This window comes from Sminthopsis crassicaudata, chromosome 2 (assembly GCF_048593235.1).
Source record: "Sminthopsis crassicaudata isolate SCR6 chromosome 2, ASM4859323v1, whole genome shotgun sequence".
NCBI classification, from domain to species: Eukaryota; Metazoa; Chordata; class Mammalia; order Dasyuromorphia; family Dasyuridae; genus Sminthopsis; species Sminthopsis crassicaudata.
In genome coordinates this window covers 262,530,832-262,557,622 of record NC_133618.1, presented here as the reverse complement: position 1 = coordinate 262,557,622, position 26,791 = coordinate 262,530,832, and the positions used below count along the sequence as shown (strand labels likewise).

Sequence of the window (26,791 nt, the reverse complement as noted above, 5' to 3'; positions counted from 1 at the left end):
AAAGAGATGGTGTTACACGCCAATACAGAGGAAATAAGTGGATGATAAGGAAGTGAAAAAAGAAAGTGTGGACTACTTTTTTTGAAAGTTTGGTAGTGTACAAGAAGAGAGATATAGGGGAATGATTTGAGGAAACATCAGGGTCAGATAAAGTATTTTTAAAAACACAGCTTCTTAAACTATGGTCATGACTCCATATAGAGTCACATAACTGAATGTGAGAGTATAATTATATGATAATTTGTATACTTACTTTATATTCCTATATACCTGAGGTTGTATAAAAATTTCTTAGGCAAAAAAGGGTCACGAGTGGAAAAAGTTTAAGAAAGCCTTTTTTAAAACATGAGTAGATCTGTAAATGCTTCTAAATAGCAAGAAAGAAAACTGTAGGGAAAAAGACTGAAGATGAAAGTTGTTCAGGGAACAATCAGAAGAGTTGACTTTGGAAAGTCAATGGACAGACTCTTCTACAAAGACACATATTAAGTAGGTAAAGGTGGATAGAGATATTCTAGAGTAGATGTAGTTAGGAAAAGTATTGGGAAGTGGTAAGATTAAGTTGAATGGGATGAAAGTATAGGGAGAGGAAGCAGGAGGAAAGGGCTCTTAAAATTGAGGAATGAAAATTCTGAATCACATTAGAATTAGAAGATTAGACGAGGAGGAGTTACAAATTTACTAATCAAAATACTATAGAAGTTCTGGCTGATGAGGACCCATACTATCCAGAACAGTAAACTGTCTGAAGAAAAAAATGCCAAGAACCAATTTTTTTTATTTAAAGCTTTTTTATTTTTCAAAACATATGCATGGACAATTCTTCAGCATTAGCCCTTGCAAAATTTGTGGTCCAATTTTTCCCTACTTCCCCCATACCCTATCCTAGATGGCAAATAGTCCAATATATGTTAAACATGGTGAAATATATGTTATATCCAATATATACAAGTATATTTATGCAATTATCGTGCCACACAAGAAAAATCAAATCAAAACAGTTAAAAAAAGAAAAAAGAAAGAAGAAAGAAGAAGAGGAAGAGGAAGAAGAAGAAGAAGAAGAAGAAGAAGAAGAAGAAGAAGAAGAAGAAGAAGAAGAAGAAGGAGGAAGAAGAAGAAGAAGGAAGAAGAAGAAGAAGAAGAAGAAGAAGAAGAAGAAGAAGAAGAAGAAGAAGAAGAAGAAGAAGAAGAAGAAGAAGAAGAAGAAGAAGAAGAAGAAGAAGAAGAAGAAGAAGAAGAAGAAGAAGAAGAAGAAGAAGAAGAAGAAGAAGAAGAAGAAGAAGAAGAAGAAGAAGAAGAAGAAGAAATAATCAAACAACAGCAGAAAGAGTGAAAATGTTATCTTGTGATTCACACTCAGTCCCCATAGTCCTCTGTCTGGGTATAGATGGCTCTCTTCATCACTGAACAAGTGGAACTGATTTGTATCATCTCATTATTGAAGAAAGCTATGTTCATTAGAATTAATCATTATATAATCTTCTTGTTGCCAGGTATATGATCTCCAAGAACCAGTATTTTATTGAACAATATTTTAAACTCCTATATGCAAAAGCACTATTTGACCTTATGCTTACTTAGCTTAAAAGCCAAGAAAGGGAATATACTTGTTAATAGATATGCCTCATATCAAAAACACACAACTATACAGTAGTTTAGAATATAATACAATAAGAACATTAATAAGGGACTATATAAAAAATCAAATAAAGAGAAATGATTTTCAACTAGAGGGAATCAAGAAAAATCTTGTAAAGGAGGGAAATTTTGGTCTGTGCTTTGAAGAATGGATAGGATTTAAAAAGTGTAATTATAAATATTTTGTATTTTGCTGACCACAGCCAATAAGCCAAAATTCTTAGAAGTTTGAAAGTCACAATTTTAAGTTTATTTTATTTTAAAGAAATCCTAAAGTAAAGGAGCTAGAAGGTCCTTAGAGACTGTCATTAGACAGTTATTCACTTTAGAGATCAAGATGCTGCAGCCCAAAAAAGGTATATGATTTACCCAGGGTCCCATAGCCAAAAATCTACATCACATAATTCCCAGTTCAGTATTCTGTTCACTATGCTCTCTGACATGAATCCATTGTAGATAATTTCTCCACAGGTAGAGCAGCCACTTCGATCCAAGAAAGCTGTCTGGCATAAACTCTTATCCAAGCAACGGAAACGAGCAGTGGTTGCCTGCTTCAGGATGGCTCCCTTATATAATCTCCCCAGGTATTTGCCTTGTTTTTATTTGTTTTTTTCTGCCACGTTTGTAAGTAATAAAAATTCAAGTCCTCTCCTATATCTGAAATCTCTTTCTTCTCCTATGGAAATAGCTAGCTAATAGTAATAATATATCATCTATGAAATGACTATAGTCTACCCATATAAAGATTTACTGTTATTTTTACATAGGTTTATATAATCAAAAATAATGTAAAGAATACACTACTCCCTCAGTCTCCCCTTAGCTCATTTAGTTCTTTCCATGTAATCCCTCCAATAAAGACCAGAGAGATTGCTCTCATGCCTAAGTGCAAGTCTTGAGAAGAATATTGGGTTTCCTTTGTGGGCAAAGAAGGATATTTTCCAAGATGCTTTAGTCTTTATTTCCCAATCATAGCACATCACTTTCTTCTGCCTAAGCATAATGGGAATGGTGCTTCAGTAGTAAGTCACAGTGTTTCTTTCACATCTACTGAATAAGGCTGGAGAAAACGTTTAGTGCTATATATATATATATATATATATATATATATATATATATATATATATATATATATATATATATATATATATAGCTCTTATTTTGATCCAACACATGTGGCTAATTTTAACATCTAATGTTTGAAGGTGCATTGAGGGGCCAGTGATGGGGAATAGTGTTATTTGTAGTCATTTCATTTCCCCCTCTCTCCTGGACCCCCAGCAATGTATGAACAAGAATACAAAATTTTCTGGAATGTGTTTAGCTAGATTTTGTCAGCAAAGGAAATAATGAGGGGCTGAACTGGACCTTTCTTAGTTTATTACTTAGATTAATTTAATATCTTTGGCCATGGAGCTAATAAGATTGACTATATATTGAAGGCCTAGATTCTGACTAACATGAAACAGTTGGCTAAATATTGATATTACCAGATTTCTTATCTGGGGAAGCATTAATAATGATAAATTAATTATATTTTTAAACTAAAGAGAATAATGTCTTTCCTTAGAGTTTTGTTTTTATCAAATTCTTATTCTCAAAAGAATTCTCAGCCCTATTTTTTCTTCAGCATGCTGTAATAATAGTCACAAATTCTTCTGGAAAGAATGAGCTGCTTGACAAATTGAGATTTTCATTTGGTTTAGTGGATTTGTGGATTGAACAGCGCCCAAGAATTATGGCCTCTGCGAAGTATTTTTACTTTTCTAGAATTCCCAAGAAAAGCAACTTGGACTCTGGAGATGAATGAAACTATAAAACCAAACAGCATTCCTGCTAAGATTGGACGCAAGACAACAAATGTGTATATTAAGGACAATGAGACTCTGGTAGAAAAAAAAAAGTATTTACAGCCAAACATAAAAAGCAAAAGGGATGGCATTTCTTTTTCTTAGAGATAGTAATATATTAGAAGACATCAATTTGCCTCTATCTTTGAAATCCCTGTTCCTTACAAATGGGCTTCTTAATGGGCCCTGTTAGCACTGATCATGAAATTTTTCTTTTGATATCAAAAAATAATCTTTAAAATAAACATTTCACAGATTAAATCAGCTGACAAAATTCACATAATCTCCAAAGCTATTATTGTCCTTCAATTCACTTAAATTTTTTGTTTGGTTCTTACATTTTGGTAATCATATGTTTATCTTATGTTCCTAAAATACTTGATCATCATGTCAGTGATTAAACTGTATATCAGATGAAATACTTACCACTTCATTGTCTTTTTACCCTGGTGACTTATCCACACATATAGGGATGGGATATTTGTAAGATGATCCAATTAGCTAACATTAGGAAAAATACTCCCCTTACTAATTTTCTTAGTGTTAACCTTTTGGCCACCTTTAAAAGCAAAAAACTGAAGAGATGGACTTTGTTGTTTGGAAATTGTTTCTCTGATTTTAGTTCTCAAGTGAAAACCTTATATGCTTTTCCCCAGACACAAAATTAATAATTTCTTCCTGAGCACCTTCCAACGGGTTTGGCTGGAAAATGTTTATGAAAAAACTCAGTATGACAGGCTTATACTCATGTTAACGGTAATGTAACCTGTGGAGAGATCTGCCTAATTTTGTGCACACTCTTCCTTTCCTATCCATGATTTCATGTTATCATGGAACTCAGATTTGTACAATTTATGAAAAAATTCTGATTGGTCAGCCTGGAAGATGCTGAAAGACTGGATCAACTGGAAAACAAATTAAATATTGATGTTTTATTTCCCCTTTCAACTCTTTCCTCTCTTTTCTTCCCCAACATACTTCTATCAGCCTTCTCATATATTGCTTTTTAATAGCTCATATTCTCTCAAGGAATTCAGAAGTAGCATCTATTTAATGTTCTTATTCTAGATGACTTGTGATTAAATGTCATAAAGAAACCCAATTTTTTTCATGCAGTCATAAAAGGATAAATGTAGACATATTGATAACTGGAATTCATTAAGCATTCAAAAGATAAGCTAATAAGCATACCTTCCTTTATGGAAATTTTAAGTTTTATGGAAAACTTTAAGTTTTGTTTTTACAGGAACACTGAAGTATCTAGTAGTTATCATCTGGGAATAGCTGGGGGAGAAAAGATGAAACAGTCTTTCTGATCCTTCTACATATCAATCATGTGCCATAAGAATAATTTAAAATAGGTTCTGAAGATGTGTTAGTCAAGAAGTCATAACCAAGATCTATTAAAAATCTATTTTGTCATACTAGATAAATATCTCAGATATACTACACGACCACCCACTATGAAATGTGCCCCATTACAGAGGCATCATACTGAACACTGGAAGAGATGACGAGCAGGGGTAAAATAGGAGCCTGTGAATGCTTGACCATACTTACTATCATCCTCAGGGGTTGCTATAAATCAAGAGGTTGGAGAAAAAGGACTGGGGATTTAGGGGAAGCTTGATTCTCCTAGATAAGGATATAAATTTGCTGTTGCTCCCTCTGACCAATCAGAAGATCAGAATTGTACAAAACAAGCCTGCTTACTAATCATTAACCTCCAAGCTACAATATAGTGTTCCATTTACCCCCTCTTGATCTCACTTTCACCCCTTCGCTCAGGCACCGCTCTATTAACCTCTTCCTCCATGGTTATCAGAGATTTTGGATAGAAACAGAGGAATATTCCTTTGAAGAAAAACTAGTACAGGATTTGGCTGTAAGTATTGACTAAACTAGGAGCAGATATCAATGTGAGTGAATATAATTTTTATATCTGTATGTGCGTGCATTATAGATCTTGAATAATATTTTTCAAGAGCACAGATGGTATATTAGCTATGTAATAGGAACTTAATAACCCTGTTGTCAGTGTATCATGGATATTTTATCTTAAATCAAGAAATTGAACACGTTTGACAATAGACATCAGCCTCTTCCCAGCTAACTCTCAACCTTTTTTGTAAATGTTGCTCTGTATTGCCTTACCAGAACATTTAAACCAATTATCACTTTCATGACTGAGCTTTTGGAAGAATGTTTGATATGTCCTCTTCCTAAAAATATTATTCTAGGAGCAGCCAGATGGCTCAGTGAATAGACCACTGGCCCTGGAATACAGAAAACCAGAGTTCATATCCCATGTCAGACACTTGACACTTAACTAGCTGTGTGACCTTGGGTATGTTACATAACACCAATTGCCTTGCATCCCCCCCCAAAAAAAAAAACTGCTCTGATGCCCTTTGTGACTCCCATGAAGCAAAATAAACCTCCTTGCCAAAGCAAGAGACTCTTATATTGTTTCAGAAAAAGAAAAGCTCTCCTTTTATTAATATATGTATGTCATCATCATCTCTCTCTCTCTCCCCACATACTCAAATTCCTTTGTGTGGGTATGGGTGTGTGGGTGTGTATTGTGTGTCTGTGGATGTGTGTTGGCAGGTTAGAAAAGAGAGTATGTTTGTGTATCTTTCTTTTCTTTGGTCTTTTTTACTCTATTTTTCTTATTCTACCACTTGGGTTCTTAGGCTTTTTTTGTTTTTAACTTTCTCATTCCATCTTTTTTTCACCATCTTTTTTCCTTTCTCTGTCTTCTTTTTTCTAAATTTTCTCTTCTCTTTTTTCTTTCTTCTCTCCTTTTTCTACTTCTTCCTCTCTGAAAAAAGTAGTTGTTTAACTTGCCCACATTTCTTTTTCCTGTGAAACTGGAAATTGAAAAAATTTACTGCCCTTAATTTTCTTTCTGAAACACTCATAATAGCATATAGATAACAGATGGTTAGTAAACATTCACTGATTAGTGCCCCTTCTCCTGGTACTTTCACCAATTTCTTCCAGGGCCTGACACAAAATCACTTTCTCTTAGGTAACAGCTCCTGTATCCTCTTTCAAAAAGGAAATGGACAGACGCCTGGTTTGAGTTTGAGGATGAACTGTCAGGTTTACAGTTCTAAAGTGGTGTCCCAGGAAAACAGTAGATGTCTGAAAGAGAACAAAGAGCTAGAAAATATGAATTGGTGTTGGGCTGAACCAGGCTCAGGATTTTGCATCCCGATGGCTCATTTGGTTTATCACTTCCCCACCTAATCCCTAGTCTAGCTCTCCAAGGGAATTATCCTCTGACTTTGACCAGTGGGGTTCTGTCCCTCAGCTGAATTCCAATGGGGCCCATCTTGGAGTCTGGTGCCAAAACCTGCAAGGGGTTTCTGCTAAATAGGGTCTGTAGCATTTTACCTTTGTTGAGCTTTCTTTTTTCTTCTCTGCTTTTCTTTACAATTAATTTTTAACCCCAAAATTAAAACATTTCTGTTGAGGGATTTAAAATATTTCCCAAGTGTTGCATCCTAAGAGATTCCAGTTGGAAATAAATAAATGTTTTAACAGGGTTTTTTTATGCTTTCAGTATAATTTGCTTTGTGTCTTGTGCTTCTCTGTCTTTCCAAATGCATGTGATTGGGGGGGAGGGGAAGGAAATTATGGTCTCCTGCTAACATATTCCTCTAAATCCTGACTGTATTGATTAGAAACCTCCAAAGGTAGAGGAGGAAGAAGAGGAAGAAGCTGAAAAGCAACCAGATCCACTTCATCAGATCATTCTCCATTTCAGTCGGAATGCTCTCACTGAGAAAAGGTCAGTACTATCCGTCCTTTTCATACCTTTCCTCCCAACTCTGTAACTCTTAGACCTGAAATAGTAGCTAGTTCAGCCAACACACCCCAGGTCTTACTTCCTAAAAAGAGTGATGGGTATAGAGGAAACATTCCTCTCAAACATCCCCTGTCATCTTGAAGCAAAGATCTTAAAAACCTATATTAGGAGATTATCCCTTTCTTTCCATGTAAATAAGGACTGAGCAGGAACAAACTGTTTTTGAAAAATCACATAGAATCTGTTAGCCATTATCACTGCATCATGTCTTGGTCATCTCTGGGTTTAGGCTTCCCTGTATCTTACCAAGATGGTTTTTATGATTCATAAAGGCATTTCTTACTATTTGATAATGCATATGACCTAATCATTCCTTAGGGATGACTGATAACAATAGATCAGTAATAGTCTAGTGCAGACATATCCATGGTGTTAGTAATACCTTTTTTCTCCCTTTTTCCTAGCCATTTGGAGGATGACCCTCTTTATACTGCCTATTCAGGCATGATGGCCAAGGTAGGTATAAATTTTCTTATTTTAAGCTTTCACTCCCTCACCTTTTCGTTTGAGATTTTTATTGCTTGAATTTTTCCCATAGAATATCAGAATTAAAATGGACTTTATTAGTCATCTCTTTCAGGAATTCCACCTATAACCTTCGTGGCTTCGTGGGTTTATTCAGCTACCATTTGAAGGTCCTAAAAAGGGGGGGATTTACTCTTTCTTCAGGAAGCCCATTTCATTTTTTGGATAACTCAAAAATTTTGTGAAGTTTTTCCTGATATCAATAAAAAATGTTCCTCTTGCAAACCCTACCCCTCCCTGTTGCTCCCAGTTAACACCATGAATCGAACAAAAGCAGGCCTAATTTGTCTTCCTCATATAAATTCTTAAATAAAGATTTGTCTGTCACTATCTCTAAAGATACACCATTCTGCCAGGTCTTCTCCAAGCTAAATATCCACAGCTTCTTTTAGATATTGTTTCATATCCCCTTCACTGTCACAGCCACCATGACTTGGTACGTTCTATTAATGTTCTACAAATATGATTTCCCAGAACTGTTCATAGTATTCCAGATTGACTGTAACCATGGCCGAGTATCTAGAATGAAGGAAATATCCAGAATGAAGGAACATTAATTTTTACCAATCATATCTCACCTTACTTGATTTTTTGAATTCATATAGAAGTTTACATTTATTCTTGTCAAATATCACCATTAGATTTAGCCCACATTTCTAGCTTGTCAAGCTCTGTGGGGAACCCATATGTGTAAGTGTTAGCTATCCCTCTCAGCTTTGTTTACCCTCAGATTTAATAAATATGCTATCAGTACCTTCATCCAAGTCACAGATAAAACTGTTAAAAGAGAAGAGGACCAACGACAGAACTTTGTTGCACTCTTTTTCCAGGTAAACATCTTTTTTTAGGAAGTTATCTGTCAAGGAATAAAGAGATTGGGATTCTACTCCCAAATTTTGAAGTGCTTTTATAAGCTGGAGTTTTTGGTCTCATTGTTCCTATGATAACAAGAATGGTAATTTTAATCAATCTTTCCTGCCTTCCTAAAAAGACTTACCCTAAGAACTGCAAATTTCTGTTTCAAACAGCTTTAGAGTTTTGTTATAATAAAGTGTTAATGGCTCAATACAAAGTACGTATATGCTTTTGCTCTAAAACCTACTCAATAAGATTTTTAGAGTATAGACAAATAGTGTCCATCCAATAGTCAAGGATCAGAACCCATAAGGCAAAAATCTCGTATATCAATATGTTAGGTAGTTTTTAGTACACTATTGGAAACAAATGAGAGATCACTGAACTATGAAAGAGGTCAGATAACTAAGTTCTGTCATAGTAAAAGCAAAAAATAATTGTAAGGCTCTAGATTTCTTATCAAACAGTGACAATTCTTTAACAAACAGAAGAGGCTTCTGAGTTGATGGTAGAAGGTACACATTGTAATTATAATTGGAGTATAGGTACAGTTATTCCTTTACCAAGGTACTCCTAGTACCAAAATAGGACGGAGTTCCTCATCTTTCACAGTGCCAATACTGCTAAATCTATTGCCTCTCAGTTTCCCCCAGAGCTGCTGCCAAAGCCTCTAGACTAATATCCAAGAATGGAATTACTTCCTATTTCCTATCATTTGTCTCACCCTGACTTTGTAGCAGGAGTTCTTAACCTTGGATCCATGATTTTTTAAATAAACTGTTATAATTGTATTTAAATATCATGAGTTTCCTTTGTAATACTATATATTTTATGTTATGCATTTAAGACTATTATTCTTAAAAATGGTCTATAGATTTTACCAGATTTTGAAGGGTGGTTTGTGAAACAAAACAAGTAAGTAAAGAACCAACCCTGTTTTTAGGGAGAAAAGGGCTTCTTGGAAGTATCACACTACTTCTATCATTAATTCTGTGATAATAATTGCCATTCTTCTTTATATCTGCAAACAAGGGATTTAGAGTATGATTTTTCCATTTGTCAAAAGTTTTCTTCCTTTGAAAAGATTAGAGATCATGAAGTTCCTGTGAATGATCTTCTGTCCCCTGCTCCCAGAAAACGGCATAGAAAAATAGTGATTTCATGGGATTGGCTTTTCATTTGATTATTCTTTCTCTTCTGTCTCCACCCAATTTCTGTTCAATGTAATAAAGAGTTGTCAGAGTGGTGAAGAAGAGGAGGAAGAGGAAAAGGAAAAGACCTTTGAAGTGAGTCTTCTTCAGAATTTGAACACTGGAAACCCCCTTCCAAGCCTGCATATCAGGAACCCAGGAAAGTGACTACTCTGATGGCTGCCTGGGATAATGAGAGAAATGGGAATATAGCATCCTTACTACTCATTCTGCAAACACTATCTATTCATTCTATAGACACTAATTACAATGTGTCCTGTACCCCTGAGCTTTAGAAATATTCAACAACAAATAAGGACATAAAACTATAAAAACTAATTATGCTTTGGGTTACTTATGCTACTTTGGAATAGTCCTTGTATAGCTCAACATTTTTTAATGGATCATTTTCTCTGTCTTCTGAAGTTTTAAGGAATCCATTTATCAAAGTTCTCTCTACTCTTATCTCTTTCTTTCTGTCTCTTGATTGGACTCTGTCTCTTTTTGCCTTTCTCTTTTCTCTATTTCTCTTTTACATCACACACACACACACACACACACACACACACACACACACACACCAATACAAGAATATGGCTTAATTAAGCATATTAACCCATTATCATTCTTTTCTCTCTTTAACCTGTTATTTTTCTTCATGGTGTAATAAAAGATCACAGGATTTGGAATCAGGAAACTGTGTTCAAATCCCATCTCTACAACTCATCTGACCAATGGATCCATAAGCAAACTACTTAATCTCCCTAGTTCTCCCTAGTTTTCATTCATTTGTAATGACAATATAACCTCTAAGATCCCTTCCATCTCTAGATATGAGGTCCTTTGATCTCTGAAAACTAGTTATCTATGTATGTTATACAGTAACTCTTTTGCAACCAGAATATCTATACCCTAGGCATTCTGGATGAAAAGAAGTTTCTCCAAATACATAGAAAATCATAGTGGCTCTTTTATACTATACCTCTCTTGAGTAAGCTCACTCTATGCCACCAAGCATAAAGAGGTATTAGAAAACACTCTGTGGGCTAAATTTTCCTTTTATATGAATTAAAGTGAAAGAAACATGTTCCACTAATTAGTTCACAGAATGGGATTTAGCCTTCCTAATATGAATGAAGTAAAGATGAACTGCTTTGAAATAAGGGAAAGAGAATAAGAAATTCATTCCAAAGATTTTTTTTCCTTGTGATTATTATGTTTTGTAACCTCCTATGAATTTATATTTATTCTCATTCTCTCTTTAAATATCTATATGTATAATTATATACTTTATATCATACATACACATATATATTTATACATCACATACACACTACACATACATACATCTCTTAATATTCTGACTAGTAAGATTTTCCTATACTATTTCTTATTCAGGAAAAAGAAATGGAGAAACAGAAAACTCTTTATCAGCAACAGCTCGCTTGCATGACCGTGGTGCTGCAGAGATGGTCCTTCAGATGATTAGTGCTAGTAAAGGTATTTTGTTGTATTGGCATTTTTTTAAACCTGGAGACAATTATATTAATACTATAAAATTTCTGACTGGAAACTGTCTAAAGTTTGGTGCTGTTTCTAGTTACTTAAATTGAGATGTAATGATTCTTTCTTCTATTTTTGGTATGATAGGCGAGATGGGACCCATGGTTGTAGAGACTCTGAAGCTTGGCATTGCCATTCTGAATGGGGGCAATCCTGGAGTGCAGCAGGTAATAGTACTCCACATATAGATAGAAGCTCAGGAACATTCCCAAATCTCAGGTCTTTGGGGAATGACATGCTCTTTAGGCTGTTGCCTAAAGAATATAGGTGGCAATAAAACTATTAGTATCTATTCTCATCATTGATGACCATTGAATGAATACCTGTGGTTAATGCAAAATATGTAATAAGGCTAGGAGTTCCCCATAATAGAGTTTAATCAGTGCCTATATTTCTCTTGTTACTAAAGAAACAGAATACTTATTTCATCAATATTTGAGTAGGGAATATTGCATTGAAATGTTCTTTTGCTGAATAGAAACCTTTACTACATAACAAAGTAAGATATTATTACTCAAGGTACTACATGAGCAAGAAATACTCTTCTAGAGTAAAATATTCTCCACCAATGGGGCTGTGTCATTTCTTCAAAAAAAATTGAGACATCCAATAATATGTGATATTAAAATGTTTATTGCTTATCTCTGTAAAATATATTTCCAATGCAGAAAATGCTGGACTATCTAAAGGAGAAAAAGGATGCTGGATTCTTTCAAAGCCTCTCTGGTCTTATGCAGTCTTGCAGGTAAATGAGAGAAAAATAATTATGACATGTTTCCCAATTCCACTTTACTCAAGTAACCAAGACCATCAAAGGGGCAACTTATCAGGAGCTTGTTATGAGAGAGGAACAGGCATTTTAGAACATTTTGGAGAGGTTAGAGGCTCAGGCTTAGAGATTAGGAATTAGATTTTAGATGCCTGTAGCTTTCCGATCAATTTTCAAACACCATTTAATTAAAAGACAAAATTTATTTTGTCTTTATTAGAGTCATCAAATTTTACCATCCTCTGGGTCTCATCTCTTTCTCTCACTCTTTTTAAATTTTCCTTTCAAAGATCAAGGGAGCATGTACAGACACACTGAGTCCTTCCTTAGATAAATTCCAATGAAAGCCAAACCTAAAGTGAGTGGAAAAGTAAGAAAATTAAACTTCCCATTAAGATGATTAACCAGCTTTAAATTATATTATCCATAACTACAATGTGGTCTGGTGCTGTTTTTTTCAAATTTGTACAAATATTGGTATCATCTATCCCTGAAAGGTAAAAAGATGTTAATATTTGTATTATTGAGGAAGCATGAATTTGTACACAAAATGTGTTCAGTGTGCCTGTGCTATATAAACTATATCTCTTAAAAGTCTGTGTGCTTTTATACTTGGGAATGCATTTGAATTATTAAGTGAGACTGAATTGAAATTGCTGCCAGAAAATCTCTTGGCCTCATCTATAATATACTTGCCCTAAATATTATTGCCAAAGTAAGAATAAGTGATAATAAGTACTGGGCCTGGAGAATTCACAGCAGAAGAAAGAAGTGGAAAAAGAGGATTCTGTCTTAGCTCAGTCTCAGCAGTCTATGGTCAAAATGTAGTCCTAGCAGTATCATTTACTCTATGTCTATAGACTTTTTGAACAACTCCTAGTTCAGGAGTTCAATAATTGTAAGAGCACCTAGCAAATGTGTCCTTGTGAGAAGAAAACTTAGAGAGAAATTATCCTGTTCAGCTGTCTATAGCATCCCTATCTGTGCCAGCTCTATTTGACTTTTCCTAGAATTTGAAATGAGATAACCTCTGCTTCTACTGCATAGAGTTTCTCTTTCTAGTGACAAAAATCAACGAAAATCAAAATGTATTTCTTGCCGGCTTTAGCGATTCAAGTAATTTCACCAACATTAAGCAGAGAATCATTCTGTTAAAGCACCATCATTTAGAATGTCAGGATCTCTAAGATTTCTCAGATTAAGACTATGCTCATTCTACAATTTTTTGTTGTCTCTACTAAATATTTCACAAAACACAATCTATGAAAGTTCTCTCAGCAATTTTAGAAAATCTTCATCTATCATAAAAAAGTGAATACGAACTAGAATAAGAATTAACTAATGAACTAATTGTTAATTAACTTTAATTAATTAAAATTAATTAACTAATAATTAACTATGAAAATGCTGTTCTTCAAAAGAAATTTCAGCAATTGCCTTTCAAGTACACTATATGTGATTGGTGCTGGCAGAGATACAAGTTAGACAAAACTACACAGAGAACTACCTTGTACTAATCCATGTGTCCTGAAATAATATCCTTAGGGACAACGTTGAGATTTCTGCAACTCAGTATCTCTGAATCATAGTTTATTATGTTACACTGTTTGTACACAGTGAGAGCCGCATGAAACAGTGAAAATGCTGAAGTTATAGAGTCAGAGGGTCTGGGTTCAATACCAGCTTCCTTAGCCATCTTGGGCACATTTCTCAGCTATAAAATGAATGATTTGAGCTAAATAGCCTTTAAGAAGCATTCGAGCTCTTACTCTAGGAGAATGTAGTCCTATTATAGGATGTGTCTAGTTGATAGATATAATGTATAGCAACATTGTTCTTCTCATCTTTTTTCTCCCTGTTTCTTAAAAGTGTCCTTGATTTGAATGCATTTGAAAGGCAGAACAAAGCTGAAGGCCTTGGAATGGTTACTGAAGAAGGAACACGTATGTAATAATGAAAGCCACCTATTTCAGATTTAAACCTTAATCACTTCTTATTAAAGTTCCCTCTTACTATTTAACAACAAAATACCAAGTCTATTTCAAGATAGTGTTTCTGTAGGAAATCTTGTTAAAGTGTGTATGTAGCTTAAATTATATTTTATCTATAGGAAGTTTTGCCATAATGATTTTATTGCTTTGGGTTTTCTTATCTTGTTTTTTTTTTTCTCATCCCCAGTTATTGTTCGGGAGCGAGGTAAGTTTTAGTTTTTGGCTTGAATAGCTATCATATGTTGAATGCTGAAAGAGATCATCTGTAATTACATCTTTCCTGATTCAGTTTAGTTGCAGGAGTAGAGTGGGAAGGCTTGATTGTTAGGTCAATAAATATATTCCATCTATGAGACACAGGTTACAGACTGAAACATTTACTGCTTCTTGTTTTTGTTATAAAACATGCTTCATGTTCCCTAAATATTTTGGATTTTCTTGGGGGAGGGGTTTGTTCTTTGGTCTCATCTTCATTTTAATTTAATTGGATTTACCCTAACATCAGAATATTTAGTGAATAGCATATTTTGTAGGTCTCTTTTTTTTCTTATAACTATCTGCATTGGAAGAACCTCTTCTTTGGCTGTCAAACAGTGCTCACAAATGATCTCATGTATTTTCAAGGTGAAAAGGTACTCCAGAATCATGAGTTTACCTGTGATCTCTTCAGATTCTTGCAGCTGCTTTGTGAAGGTCATAACAGTGGTAAGTCAATAGATTAAAGTCTGGTAGGAAAAACAGAGAATAGAGACAAATCCAGCACTATTTACTTTATTTAAAATTTCCCATTGTGAATATATGAATTCATAAGGATCTGTTCCTAAGTAAGAAATCCTATAAAGGGAAAGCAAGTATAAGTGATCCATAGCTTAAAGTAATTAACACCTGTTTAAGTAGGAAGCTGTTTCCAATATTCAAACTATGTAATGCAAACTCTTCTTAGTGCCCTTTATTTTTATTTTTCCTCTCTTAATGGAAAGAGCTATCTTCAGGGTAAAGGAGATGCTTAAGTAACAAATCAACTCATAAGCTCCCTGATGTCTTTAAAAAAAAAAAAAAGTCAGTGCTTTTAAGATTCTGTAGATAATATATTTCCACTTAGCCGAGCTAGGAAAGGATGACAATAACCAGAATGAGGTAGCACTCATTCCCAGGGATGATTCTTTCAGATTTTCAGAACTTCCTTCGTACTCAAATGGGCAATACCACTACTGTGAATATCATCATTAGTACTGTTGACTACCTCCTGCGCCTTCAGGTAAGCAAAGAGATTCTTGGCCAGAGCTCTAAAGTTTGTAGCCATTTTCCCCAGAAGTTTAGGCCAAGGCTTAAACATCCAGATATTAGAGATGTGACAGATTTCAGTAGATATATATAAAAAGGCAATGTTTAATTCATAATGTTATAGGTTTAGTGAATACAGAAGCTGAGATAATATTCCTGGTGAATCAGACTTCTTAAGCATAAACTCTAGGAGAAAGTCAAAATCCAATTTATCCATTATCCATACAAATGTCCATTTCTTTTCCATTCTTCATTTTTCCTCATTCACATTAATCTAGTTGGGAAGTAAATGAGACAGAGAATTTAAGGGATAGTGAAGAGGAAAAAATGTTTAGAAGAGTACAGAAAGGTGAGTAGAGTTTTGAGAATAAAATGAATGAAAAAATTTTAGTGAGAGTCATGGAGTTTACCGTGTATAAGTAAAATTCCATAAATTAAGAACAGACAATCCTTTTTGATTCTTACCTCCCATTTTTCATTATGACTAAATTGTTTCTAAAAAGAGCCATTCATAGTTACTTAGTTCTGGTTAAAGCCTCTGCTGTCTCTTAAAGAGGAACATTTAAGCTTGGGAGATGCTAGTTTTCTAGAGTTTCTATATATTTTCATTGGATTCCAAGGTGGTGACAGAGTTAAACAAGAATAGAAAGATACAAAATTCCCCTCCACCACTCTGTAACACTTAAGTTTGGCTGTAAGGGCTGAAAAATTAATTTATCTTGTTTGTTCTTAGGAATCAATCAGTGACTTCTATTGGTACTATTCGGGGAAGGACATCATTGATGAATCTGGACAGCGAAACTTCTCTAAAGCTTTGGCTGTGACCAAACAGATTTTCAATTCCCTTACAGAGTACATCCAGGTAACATATTGCTGAGCCCATGCTAATAAACATATGCATAGATGATGGGCATTTTGATTTTTATGATGTACAGAATAAATCGCTAAGTAATCCAAGGTTTGGCTCATTTTATTCCCTCACTGTGTATCTTAGACTTAGCCATTGAGCTACTCTGAACTTTCTAATTTTCATTGATGAAAAAATTAATCCCTCACAATTCAACCTTAAATCTTAATATTATTGCCCAGAATCATAAGATTAAAATTAACATACTTAAAACTTTTGAATTTATAAAATAATTTATAAAAGAAGGTGATGGAGTTTACCATATATAAGAAATCCTTTCTAATCCTTACTTTGTATTTTTTATAAATTTTTAATATTTTATATTTTTATAAAAGTTCTGTTAAATCACATAAATTGTATGAAGAAAACATTAAAACTACAATGTAGATTCTGAGTTTAATGCCTACATTTTGCAGAGAATCATGCCATAGGTAAAGAATCTGACTTTTCCTAAAGAAGCCTAACAAAATATATAAAGGTAGAGAAGCTTCAATTTGGTAATATTTGGTATTTAGGGTTTTTTAAGTAGGTTTTTAAAATATCTGTGCTATATAACAAATTAACTTTTCCTAAAACAAAATTGAATTTTCAACCTCCTAATTATCATTGCCAACTGATATCTTAGAGTAAGACTCATCAATATCATTCATTCAACAAATAATTACAGAATACAAACCTGTATATATAACATTTTGTTAGGCTTATAAACCAGTATAATACACCTGCCAAGTCAAGTAGACTCAAATAGAGAAGATATGTGAAAATATAAATAATAGTAACACAAAGCAATCTACAATCAAGTTCTAAATCAGCGTCATAAACTTCAAACATTTGTTTTAATTCAGAGAGGAGAGAGGTCACCATGAACTGAAATGGACAATGAAGGCTTCATCAAGGAGACAGTCTTTAAGTTAAATTTTAAATTCAGAAGTGTAGGATCAGGATGAAAAAAGAGGGCATTTCAAGAACGTAGGGAGAAAATATAGAGGCAATTATATAGCATAATCAAAAGAAAGAGAATAGACTAGATTACCTTTGTGGTTTCTTCTAGACAAACAATTCTATGTTTAGAAAATATAATATATTTGAAGAAAACCATCTAAGACATGAAAAATAATTTTTTAATTATTCAATGACAATCTAAACAGGAGACAAGTACCATCTTTTTGAGAAATTTTTAGAGGCAAAGAATTGGGATTCAGATTATGACTTGATTTTTATGTGATAGTTGTTCTTATTTCCATAGGGCCCTTGCATTGGAAACCAGCAGAGCCTGGCTCATAGCAGATTGTGGGATGCAGTTGTTGGCTTCCTTCATGTGTTTGCTAACATGCAGATGAAACTCTCTCAGGTACTGACACTCATCACCACAGGGAATCATAGTGTGTGAAATGGTCCAGGCCAGAAACTTATTTCCACTGTAGATGAGCGAATGAGTGAGATAGGCAGATGAGTGGGATGGTACTGTGGAGCACTCTTGAATCTCATCTTGAAACTAAGGATTAAAGTACAAATACTTTGAAAAAATCATTAGTGTCATTTAACTTTTTTTGAACGGGATAACACTTTTGAATTACCTTAAGCAACCAATGAAACCATATTTTTTTATTATTATAGCTTTTTATTTACAAGATATATGCATGGGTAATTGTTTAGCATTGACAATAGCAAAACCTTTTGTTTCAACTTTTCCCCTCCTTCCCTCCACTTCCTGCCCCCCATGGCAGGTTGACCAATACATGTTAAATATGTTAAAGTATAAGTTAAATACAATGCATGTATACATGTCCCATACAGTTATTTTGCTGTACAAAAAGAATTGGACTTTGAAATAGTGTACCATTAGCCTGTGAAGGGAATCCAAAATGCAGGCAGACAAAAATAGAGGGACTGGGAATTCTATGTAGTGGTTCATAGTCATTTCCCAGAGTTCTTTAGCTGGGTGTAGCTGGTTCAGTTCATTACTGCTCTGTTGGAACTGATTTGGAAACCATTATTCCAAAACCATTGTTTTGGTGCTTTATTTCGCTAATCTTAGTCCTTCTTACTTCCTAGTAACTAACTCCTCATTTTGACTTATAAGCATTTTAAATCAATCCCATCCAATATCAGATCTTTTTGACTTTTCATTTCTCACTTAATCTCTCACCATTCCCTTCCTTTATTATGCATGTCAATCAACACTCACCTCTCTATCAAGAAGAATCAAGATAGCTTAAAGTGTTTATTGTTTATATAAATGTGGCATATGTAGGAGTAGACTTCCTCTCTCCTTGGCAACATGTGACAGAACCCGAGGATGTTTCAAATTGATTAAAGGATCATTTGCAGAATTACTTTAAATAATTTGTCAAAAATGTACAGGGCTGGCATACCTATCTGGAATGTTCTCTACTACCCCCCTTATTTTTCACTTTTTGACTTTGAGTTTGTGGAAGAAAAGATTAACTGGGAAAACATTGACCTGGCTAGTCTGTATCAGTTACTATTTTATCTATTTGCATCTTGCTTAGAGAACAATTAGGGAAGTCCTCTATTGCTGTATTTTTTTAATAAGCAGAATTGTGCTGAACTAATAACTTAAAGAGAAATGTATTTGAAGGAAATGTAGTCCAGGAAACATTTCACATTTCAGAAATGAATTCTCCTAATAAAGTAAATAAATAACTTATCAGAGAAGGGAAAAAAAAAAAAAAAAAAAAAACGAGCTCTCAGGAACCAATAAACATTTATTTAGCGCCTATTGAAGGACAGACACCCTGTTAAATATTGGTGATAAAAGAAAGGTAAAAATAGTATTTGTTTCAAGGAACTCTGAATCTGATGAGGAAGACAACATGTAAATAACTATATTGTTGTTCCTGACTAGTCATTTGTCAGTTATATTGTACTCTTCATGACCCATTTGGGGTTTTCTTGATAAAGATACTAGAATAGTTTACCATTTCCTTCCCAAGTTCATTTTACAGAGGAGAAAACAGGCAAACAGGGCTGAGTGACTTGCTCAGGGTCACTGACACAGCTAGTACATGTCTAAGTCTGGATTTAAATTCAAGAAGAGGAGTTTTCCTGACTACACCATCAAGCTACCCTAAATAACTGTACAATTAAAATATATACAGAATAAATTTGAAATATTCAAAGGAAAGTACTAGATTTAAGGGAGATCTGGAAATACTTTCTGTAAAAGGGAGGATTTTAGCTAAGTCTCGAAGCCCAGGAAGCCAATAGGTAGCAGAAGGAGAGAGAACACTCAAGGCATAAGGGAAAGATACTGAAAATATCTTGAGTTGAGAGATAGAGTGTCTTGTTCAAAGAATAGTAAGAAGGCTAGTCACTGGATTGTAAAGTACCTAAGTATAAGGTGTAAGAAGACTGGAAATCTAAAGGTTAGAAAGGGCTTTTAAAGCAAAACAAATAATTATATGTTTGATCCTGAAGTTGATAAGGATCCAATGGAGTTTATCAAGTGTGTATAAGGAATGAATTAAAGATTATCTGCTACATAATATAGGATGACTGGATCAAGGGTATATTAGAGGATTTGGTCTTAAATGGTCAACTTTTTTAGAGATTGAAATAAAGGAAAGAATGAGATGTTAAAGGATTTTGAGATGTAAAGAAATGAAAAGAAAGGGGGCTTATGGCAAATGGTCTTTATTTTATCATACATTATGAGAAAAAAGTTCTCAGCTGAGAAAGAATGAGGAAAAAATAGCATGGTAAGCTTAAGCTTAAGGAAAGAAAAGAAGGTTTAGAATAGCCTCTGTGGGAAATAGGATAGTCAATTAGAGATGAATAAAAGAATTGTCATATTATGATGAGCACCTAATTAAGATTGGTATCATAAATGTGTAGTGAACCTAGTTCTACTTTATGATTTCCTCCAGGTCTATTCAACAGCATGTAAACTTGAACAAGAGATTCAAGAGCAGAAGAAGATACAAAGTTGAACCAGTTAACTATAGAATTGAAATCAGGAAGAAAGTTAAAGGTAGAATAGTAATCTAGTAATGAAGGATAGAAAGACTTAATGAGGATGAACACTCTTTCTTAGAAAAGTTGAGGTTTAAAGAGAGCAACATAAGTTTATGATAACACAAGAGGATTTTACCTTTTGATTCATAAAAGGAAATTTATTGTGGATGCTGGCAAAATCAAGCTATATCTATCCCTATGTAGCTGAAGTGGAATGGAAGTAAGTGATGGGAGTTGAAGAGATTGAAAACATGAAAACAGTGTTTGAGGGGACATCAACCTGTACATCAAAATTCTCTTGAATAAATGCAGGGCAACTAATTGGAACAGTGAATAGATACAGGGCTTAGAGACAGAAAAACTTGAGTTCAAATGTGGCTTCAAACACTTATGGTAAATTATTTAATCTGGTTTGCTTCAATTTCCTCATCTGGATAAGGAAATGGCAAACCACTCCAGTATCTTTGCCAAGAAAACCCCAAATAGAGTCATGAAGAGGCAGACACGACTGAACAAAAAACATGCAAACAAAAATAATAAGGGCAGGAGTTGAAATGAAGAGGAAAACTGTGAACTCAAGTACTAGTCTTCTTAAGAAAGAAGGAAGAATACTTTTCTTTGAGGACTGATAAATGCTTCTCTAATTGTGAATGACAAAGTTCATAAATTCGAATGGAGTGAAGCTCAAAGAATCAGAAAGTTTCTAAGTAACGAGAGAAATAATGAGTATTCCAACACTTGTTAGGTTCCTTACTAGATGCTAAATCGGTACTTAACAATTCTCTAGCTCAGAGTTGAACTTTTAGTTCAAACTTTTATTATTTGGAGTTGAAATAAGGGCTGCTTTGTCACTTATGGGGGAGACATCTCTAAGTTCAGGTTGACAAAAAGAAGGGAATTTTATAAACTATATAATGGGAGTTCCATATGTCACAGTGGAAAGGGCAGGTAGAGCTGGAGTGAAGGGAAAGAGTTTAAATGAATGGGGATGAGACATTGGAAAGTTGGATTAGGAATGGGCAATATATCATTCATGGATTAGAAGTAGAAGAACTGGGGAAAATTTGTAACTTCTAGGGGTCTTAAATTGCAAGAGGACACCAGTGACCTTTCTCTTATTCAAGTCAGATGTTGCAATAAGTAGGCTTAATATTTTACATGAACTTTGATATTCTCTGAAAAAGAGAAGGTAAGGAACTATTTGTATGATGTCCATAATTTTATATATTTAAATGTGCCATGCTCTGGTTAGTTCCACCATACTGTGTCAGGTGATATTTTTATCCTTCCTTTCAGTAGTTCATTCCTAGGCCCTGGGTAGCCTTCAGCCCATTTCCTCAAAGCATGGTATTCTTCCTCATACTCTGTTTTGTTAAGCGTGCACTTAATTCATGGCTATCTCTTATTATTGTTCTAGGATTCCAGTCAGATTAAGTTGCTGAAAGAACTCTTAGATCTCTTACAGGACATGGTGGTGATGCTGCTTTCCCTCCTGGAAGGTGAGGCTGTTTGGTATAATTATTAAAAATTCACAGATTCTTTTTTCTTAGTTGAGCTGTTATACTAGAGTCTAATTGATTTTTCTTCTGGCAGGTCTTTTACAACAAGCTTAATAAAACGAATATTGAAAAAGGTACAATCTCAGGAAAATGAGTGGAAGCAAATGAATAAGGTGGGAGGGGAAGGAAAGAAGACTAAAACCAACTGATTTCTATGAATGGAAATACAGAATCATTTTACAGGAGGAAAAAAAAAACACTAGCCTTTGTTTGCTTTCCTTTCTTATTGTTTTCAACTAGACTGCTATAAACTTTGTATCTGTGCCATTTAATAAGGAATGTCTTAAGTTTCAAAGGGATGACAATAATATCACTTATTCCTTTATAGTTCTGTGATACAATTGCCCTGGCATTATGCCAAAGGAGAGGAGTGGAACAGATATCATGCTATTTCATTTCATTTATTCTTTCCTTTATTGCTGCTTTCTCCTTTGTTTCTTAGTGGATCATCTTTTCTGGCTTTGACTTACTTTTATTCCCAGCATAGTGCACAATCAAGTAATTATCTCATTTGACCTCCAAATTTCCTGAATACACACACACACACACACACACACACACACACACACACACACACACACATCTCCCTAGAGAAGGCAATATAGCATTTTGTAAAAAAAAAAACTTATACTGACTTTTGAGAGCTGATTTTTAAAATTTCTGTGTAGAGAAAAATGTTACCGTACCATGTGAATAGTTATTTTTACCTGCCCAGTTCCATCATGATTCAAGTACAATAAGAACATGTTTTGTGTATCTGCTTATCTTGCCTCACAGGGAATGTTGTAAATGGAACCATTGGCAAGCAGATGGTTGATACCCTTGTGGAGTCATCTACCAATGTAGAAATGATATTGAAATTCTTTGATATGTTCCTGAAACTGAAGGACTTGACCAACTCAGATGCCTTCAAAGAATATGACCCAGATGGGAAAGGAATTATCTCTAAGAAGGAATTCCAGAAAGCCATGGAAGGGCAGAAACAGTATCCCCAGTCAGAGATTGAGTTTCTCCTCTCCTGTGCAGAGACTGATGAGAATGACATGTTTAATTACGTTGATTTTGTGGACAGGTTTCATGAGCCAGCCAAAGACATTGGGTTTAATGTAGCGGTGTTACTAACCAACCTTTCAGAACACATGCCTAATGACTCCCGCCTGCAGTGTTTACTGGATCCCGCTGAAAGTGTCCTGAATTACTTTGAACCGTATCTGGGGCGCATTGAGATAATGGGTGGAGCTAAGAAAATTGAACGTGTTTACTTTGAGATCAGTGAGTCTAGCCGAACACAGTGGGAGAAACCTCAGGTTAAAGAGTCCAAACGACAGTTTATCTTCGATGTTGTCAATGAAGGTGGGGAACAGGAAAAGATGGAATTATTTGTAAACTTCTGTGAAGACACAATCTTTGAAATGCAGCTGGCTTCCCAAATCTCTGAATCTGACTCAGCGGAAAGACCCGAAGAGGAAGAGGATGAAGAAGAGTCTTCCTGTGTAGTAGAAACTAAGGAGGATGAAGAAGAAAACAGAACACTGGAGTCTGCTTCTGCTTTTGCCACAGCCTGTGTCTCAGTGAAGAGAAATGTGACAAGTTTTCTGAAAATGTCCAGTCTTAGAAACTTCAAGAAACAGTACAGGAAGGTGAAGAAAATGACTGTCAAAGAACTAGTCAAAGTGTTTTTTTCTTTTTTCTGGATGTTTTTTGTGGGATTGTTCCAATTGTTCTTCACCATTGTATGGGGAATCTTTCAGATTCTCTGGAATACTGTGTTTGGGGGGGGCTTGATAGAAGGAGCAAAGAACATCAGAGTAACCAAGATCCTTGGTGACATGCCTGATCCTACACAGTTTGGCATCCATGATGATGCTCTAGAAGCAGAAAGGGCAGAAGTGACTGAGCAGAGCATCACAGCCGAACTGGTGCACTTTGTGAAGGGTGAGAAGGGAGAGGCAGATATCATGTCGGATCTTCTTGGGCTCCAACCAAAGAAGGAAGGTGGCCCAAAGCATGGCCCAGACCCTGGCCTTGGGGATCTCTCTGAGATCATTGGAAATGATGGGCCCCCCACCCTAGAGAGCACAGTTCGGAAAAAAAGGAAAGCACAGGTAAGCAGAATCTGCTTGTCTACCTTTCTTCTCCCCCAAGAGTGTATGTGCCTTCTAGGAGCTGCTGTAAACTATCCCTCATAAAGCCAGTAACTAAATAAATCAGCAGTATTTTAGATTACACTGATCTTGGGATATTAAAATCCTGAGAATCTAAAACTAAGGAGTTTCCACTGACCAGAGAGCTCACATCTTATATGATCCATGGTGCATCCGCTATATTCCCTAACCCTATCCCAGCCTCCTTATCTTTGGGAGGAAAACACATTTATTTCTAATTGAATATGAAAATTTAGACAGAGTGAACTTTGGAATGAAGCAGACACAAAAGGAGGCTTATTGTCATGAGCAGTGTTTTAAAAGATGCACTCTTTTAAAAAGCCATGATTATTATAGTTGACTTAGGCTTTCAAGATATGTTAACATATCCAGAACCACATCCTCATCAAAATATGATTCATTTCTTTCCTTTGTGATGCTGCTAATATCTTTCAGATGAGATAATGTAGGTAAAAGTACTTTGTAAATCATATAGGCTTTTCTTATATGTGAACAATTGCTATCATTATTAATATTACATTCCTAATTAGATGGAAAACCAGTCAGCCAGAGAAGAGAAGAGAAAATAAGGCATCCTGTTTGACTGTTACTTTTTCTCTAGGCAGCAGAAATGAAAACTGAAAGTGAAAGAGAAGGAAAAGTGGAATCTGAGAAGGCAGAGTAAGTTCTGATTGATGTTTTCTTGGTGTTTCCTGTTCTAGTTGTCATGGTTGATAACCAAGAAATACATCCCAAATCCAAACCTCAGTGGTGAAAAGTAAACTAGCATTTTTTCCAAATATTAAGTGAGGACCTCTCTGGCTTTGATCTCTTCTTGATCATTTCCTCCTGTTACACAACTTCCTCCTTTATCTTCCTAATTGGTTTAACACAACACACACACACACACACACACACACACACACACACACACACACACACACACACACATATCTCCTCCTTCCTGCAATCTCTTTTTACCTTGCTGTCTCTTAATTTTTCCCCCTCCTTCCATAAGTGCTTTGAAAATCATAGTTTGGAAGTTTCTAATATACCTAAATGAACATCACTGTGGCTATTTGTACTTTTATGATGTCTCAGAAAGTGGATATTCAAACCTGGGACACATTTTCCTCTGTATTAGCTGTAATCATCCTATTGCATGTAATATAAAGGCCTTACCTTCTCATGATATCTCTTAACTTTCTAACTCCCAGTAGTTTGGCCCAACCTTATGCACAGCACTTAACCAATTTCAGAAAAATGTTTGAGAGAACCAAACACTATATTAAGTTCAAAGTAAATGAGAGAAGATGGTAGGTTTTTTTTTTTAAAGGATGAAGTATATGAGGAAATGACAACTTAAAAGAAAATTGTTATTTTTGAGCCAATAATCCTGAGAACAGACTGCATAACTTATGATCCATAAATGCATAAATGAAGAAGCATCTAAAATTAAGAGTAGATAATAAGGGGCAGCTAAATGATGCAGTGAATAGAGCACTGGCCCTTAAGTCAGGAGGCCTGAGTTCAAATCTAGCTGTGTGATCCTGGGCAAGTTACTTAACCCCCAATTACGTCACCAAAAAATGAATCAATAACAAAAATAACAAAAAAGAGTAAATAATGAACTGTACCAAAATATCACCCCAACATTTATTAATCATTCACCCAATGAATATTTATTGAACATCTATTATGGATGGTTCTGTGTGGGATAAAATGATGTATAAAATAGGGATTATGTCCTTAAGAATCTTGCCTGTGTCTCCTTCCTATCTAACTAAATTCCTTTTCTGTACAGTCTTTCTCTCATTTGTGATCTTTCTGGTGATATTTCCCAGTTAATTGGAGCTAAATGGGCTTCTTATTCTTTTTTTTAGTGTGGAAGATGGAGAAAAGGGGGACAAAGTTAAGGAGGAAAAACAAGAAGAAAACTTAGGTGGGGAGAGGACCAAGAAGAAGCGTCGTCATGGCCAAAAGGAGGAAAGGCCTGAAGCTTTCATGGCTAATTTTTTCAAAGGCCTAGAAATATATCAGACCAAAATGTTGGTAAGCACTTTACCTAATACATCTGATTCAGAAACCAATTCCAATTGAATTTCTCATTCCTCTTGGAATGAAGTGTCCAATAGAACACAGAGTACTTACCTTCTACCTCATTTTCACCATTTTGTTACCCTTTACTCCTTCTATCCCCATTCATTCTCTTTTGATTCCTCCCATTTTATTTATCTCTTTCCCTTTTTGCATTGAGGAAAGAAGAAAGAGAAAAAAGAACAGGGAAAAATAACAAGTAACTATCTTCCATGTGTAGCATATAATAATCTTTTAATAAGTACTTGTTAGTGATTTTTGTCTTTGGAACTCCATGCCTTTTTTGGCTTAATTTTCTCCAAGAGGTTAAGAGATTTTCACATATGTAATATTTTCCCTTATATTTGGGAAACTTTTTCCCCCCTGAGGCTGGGGTTAAGTGACTTGCCCAGGGTCACACAGCTAGGAAGTGTTAAGTGTCTGAGACCAGATTTGAACTCGGGTCCTTCTGAATTTAGGGCTGGTGCTCTGTCCACTGCGCCACCTAGCTGCCCCCATATTTGGGAAACCTTAAAAGAAATCTCTGGTAGCTTGCATTCCATTTGGAAATTGATACTCAGAATG

At 35.0% G+C, this 26,791-nt stretch overlaps 1 protein-coding gene across 1 annotated transcript in view; it reads left to right on the top strand.

Annotated features, from left to right (window-relative positions):
- The window catches only part of RYR3 (ryanodine receptor 3), a 753,032-nt gene that overhangs the window by 681,890 nt on the left and 44,351 nt on the right, over positions 1–26,791 (top strand). The window contains 19 exon segments of the mRNA XM_074289179.1: positions 2,110–2,222; positions 5,277–5,373; positions 7,181–7,287; positions 7,770–7,821; positions 9,978–10,031; positions 11,334–11,372; positions 11,375–11,435; positions 11,586–11,665; positions 12,167–12,243; positions 14,137–14,210; positions 14,446–14,463; positions 14,883–14,963; positions 15,428–15,516; positions 16,276–16,404; positions 17,696–17,800; positions 21,845–21,926; positions 22,764–24,091; positions 24,753–24,811; positions 26,014–26,182. Coding sequence (XP_074145280.1) covers positions 2,110–2,222; positions 5,277–5,373; positions 7,181–7,287; positions 7,770–7,821; positions 9,978–10,031; positions 11,334–11,372; positions 11,375–11,435; positions 11,586–11,665; positions 12,167–12,243; positions 14,137–14,210; positions 14,446–14,463; positions 14,883–14,963; positions 15,428–15,516; positions 16,276–16,404; positions 17,696–17,800; positions 21,845–21,926; positions 22,764–24,091; positions 24,753–24,811; positions 26,014–26,182 — 2,814 coding nt within the window.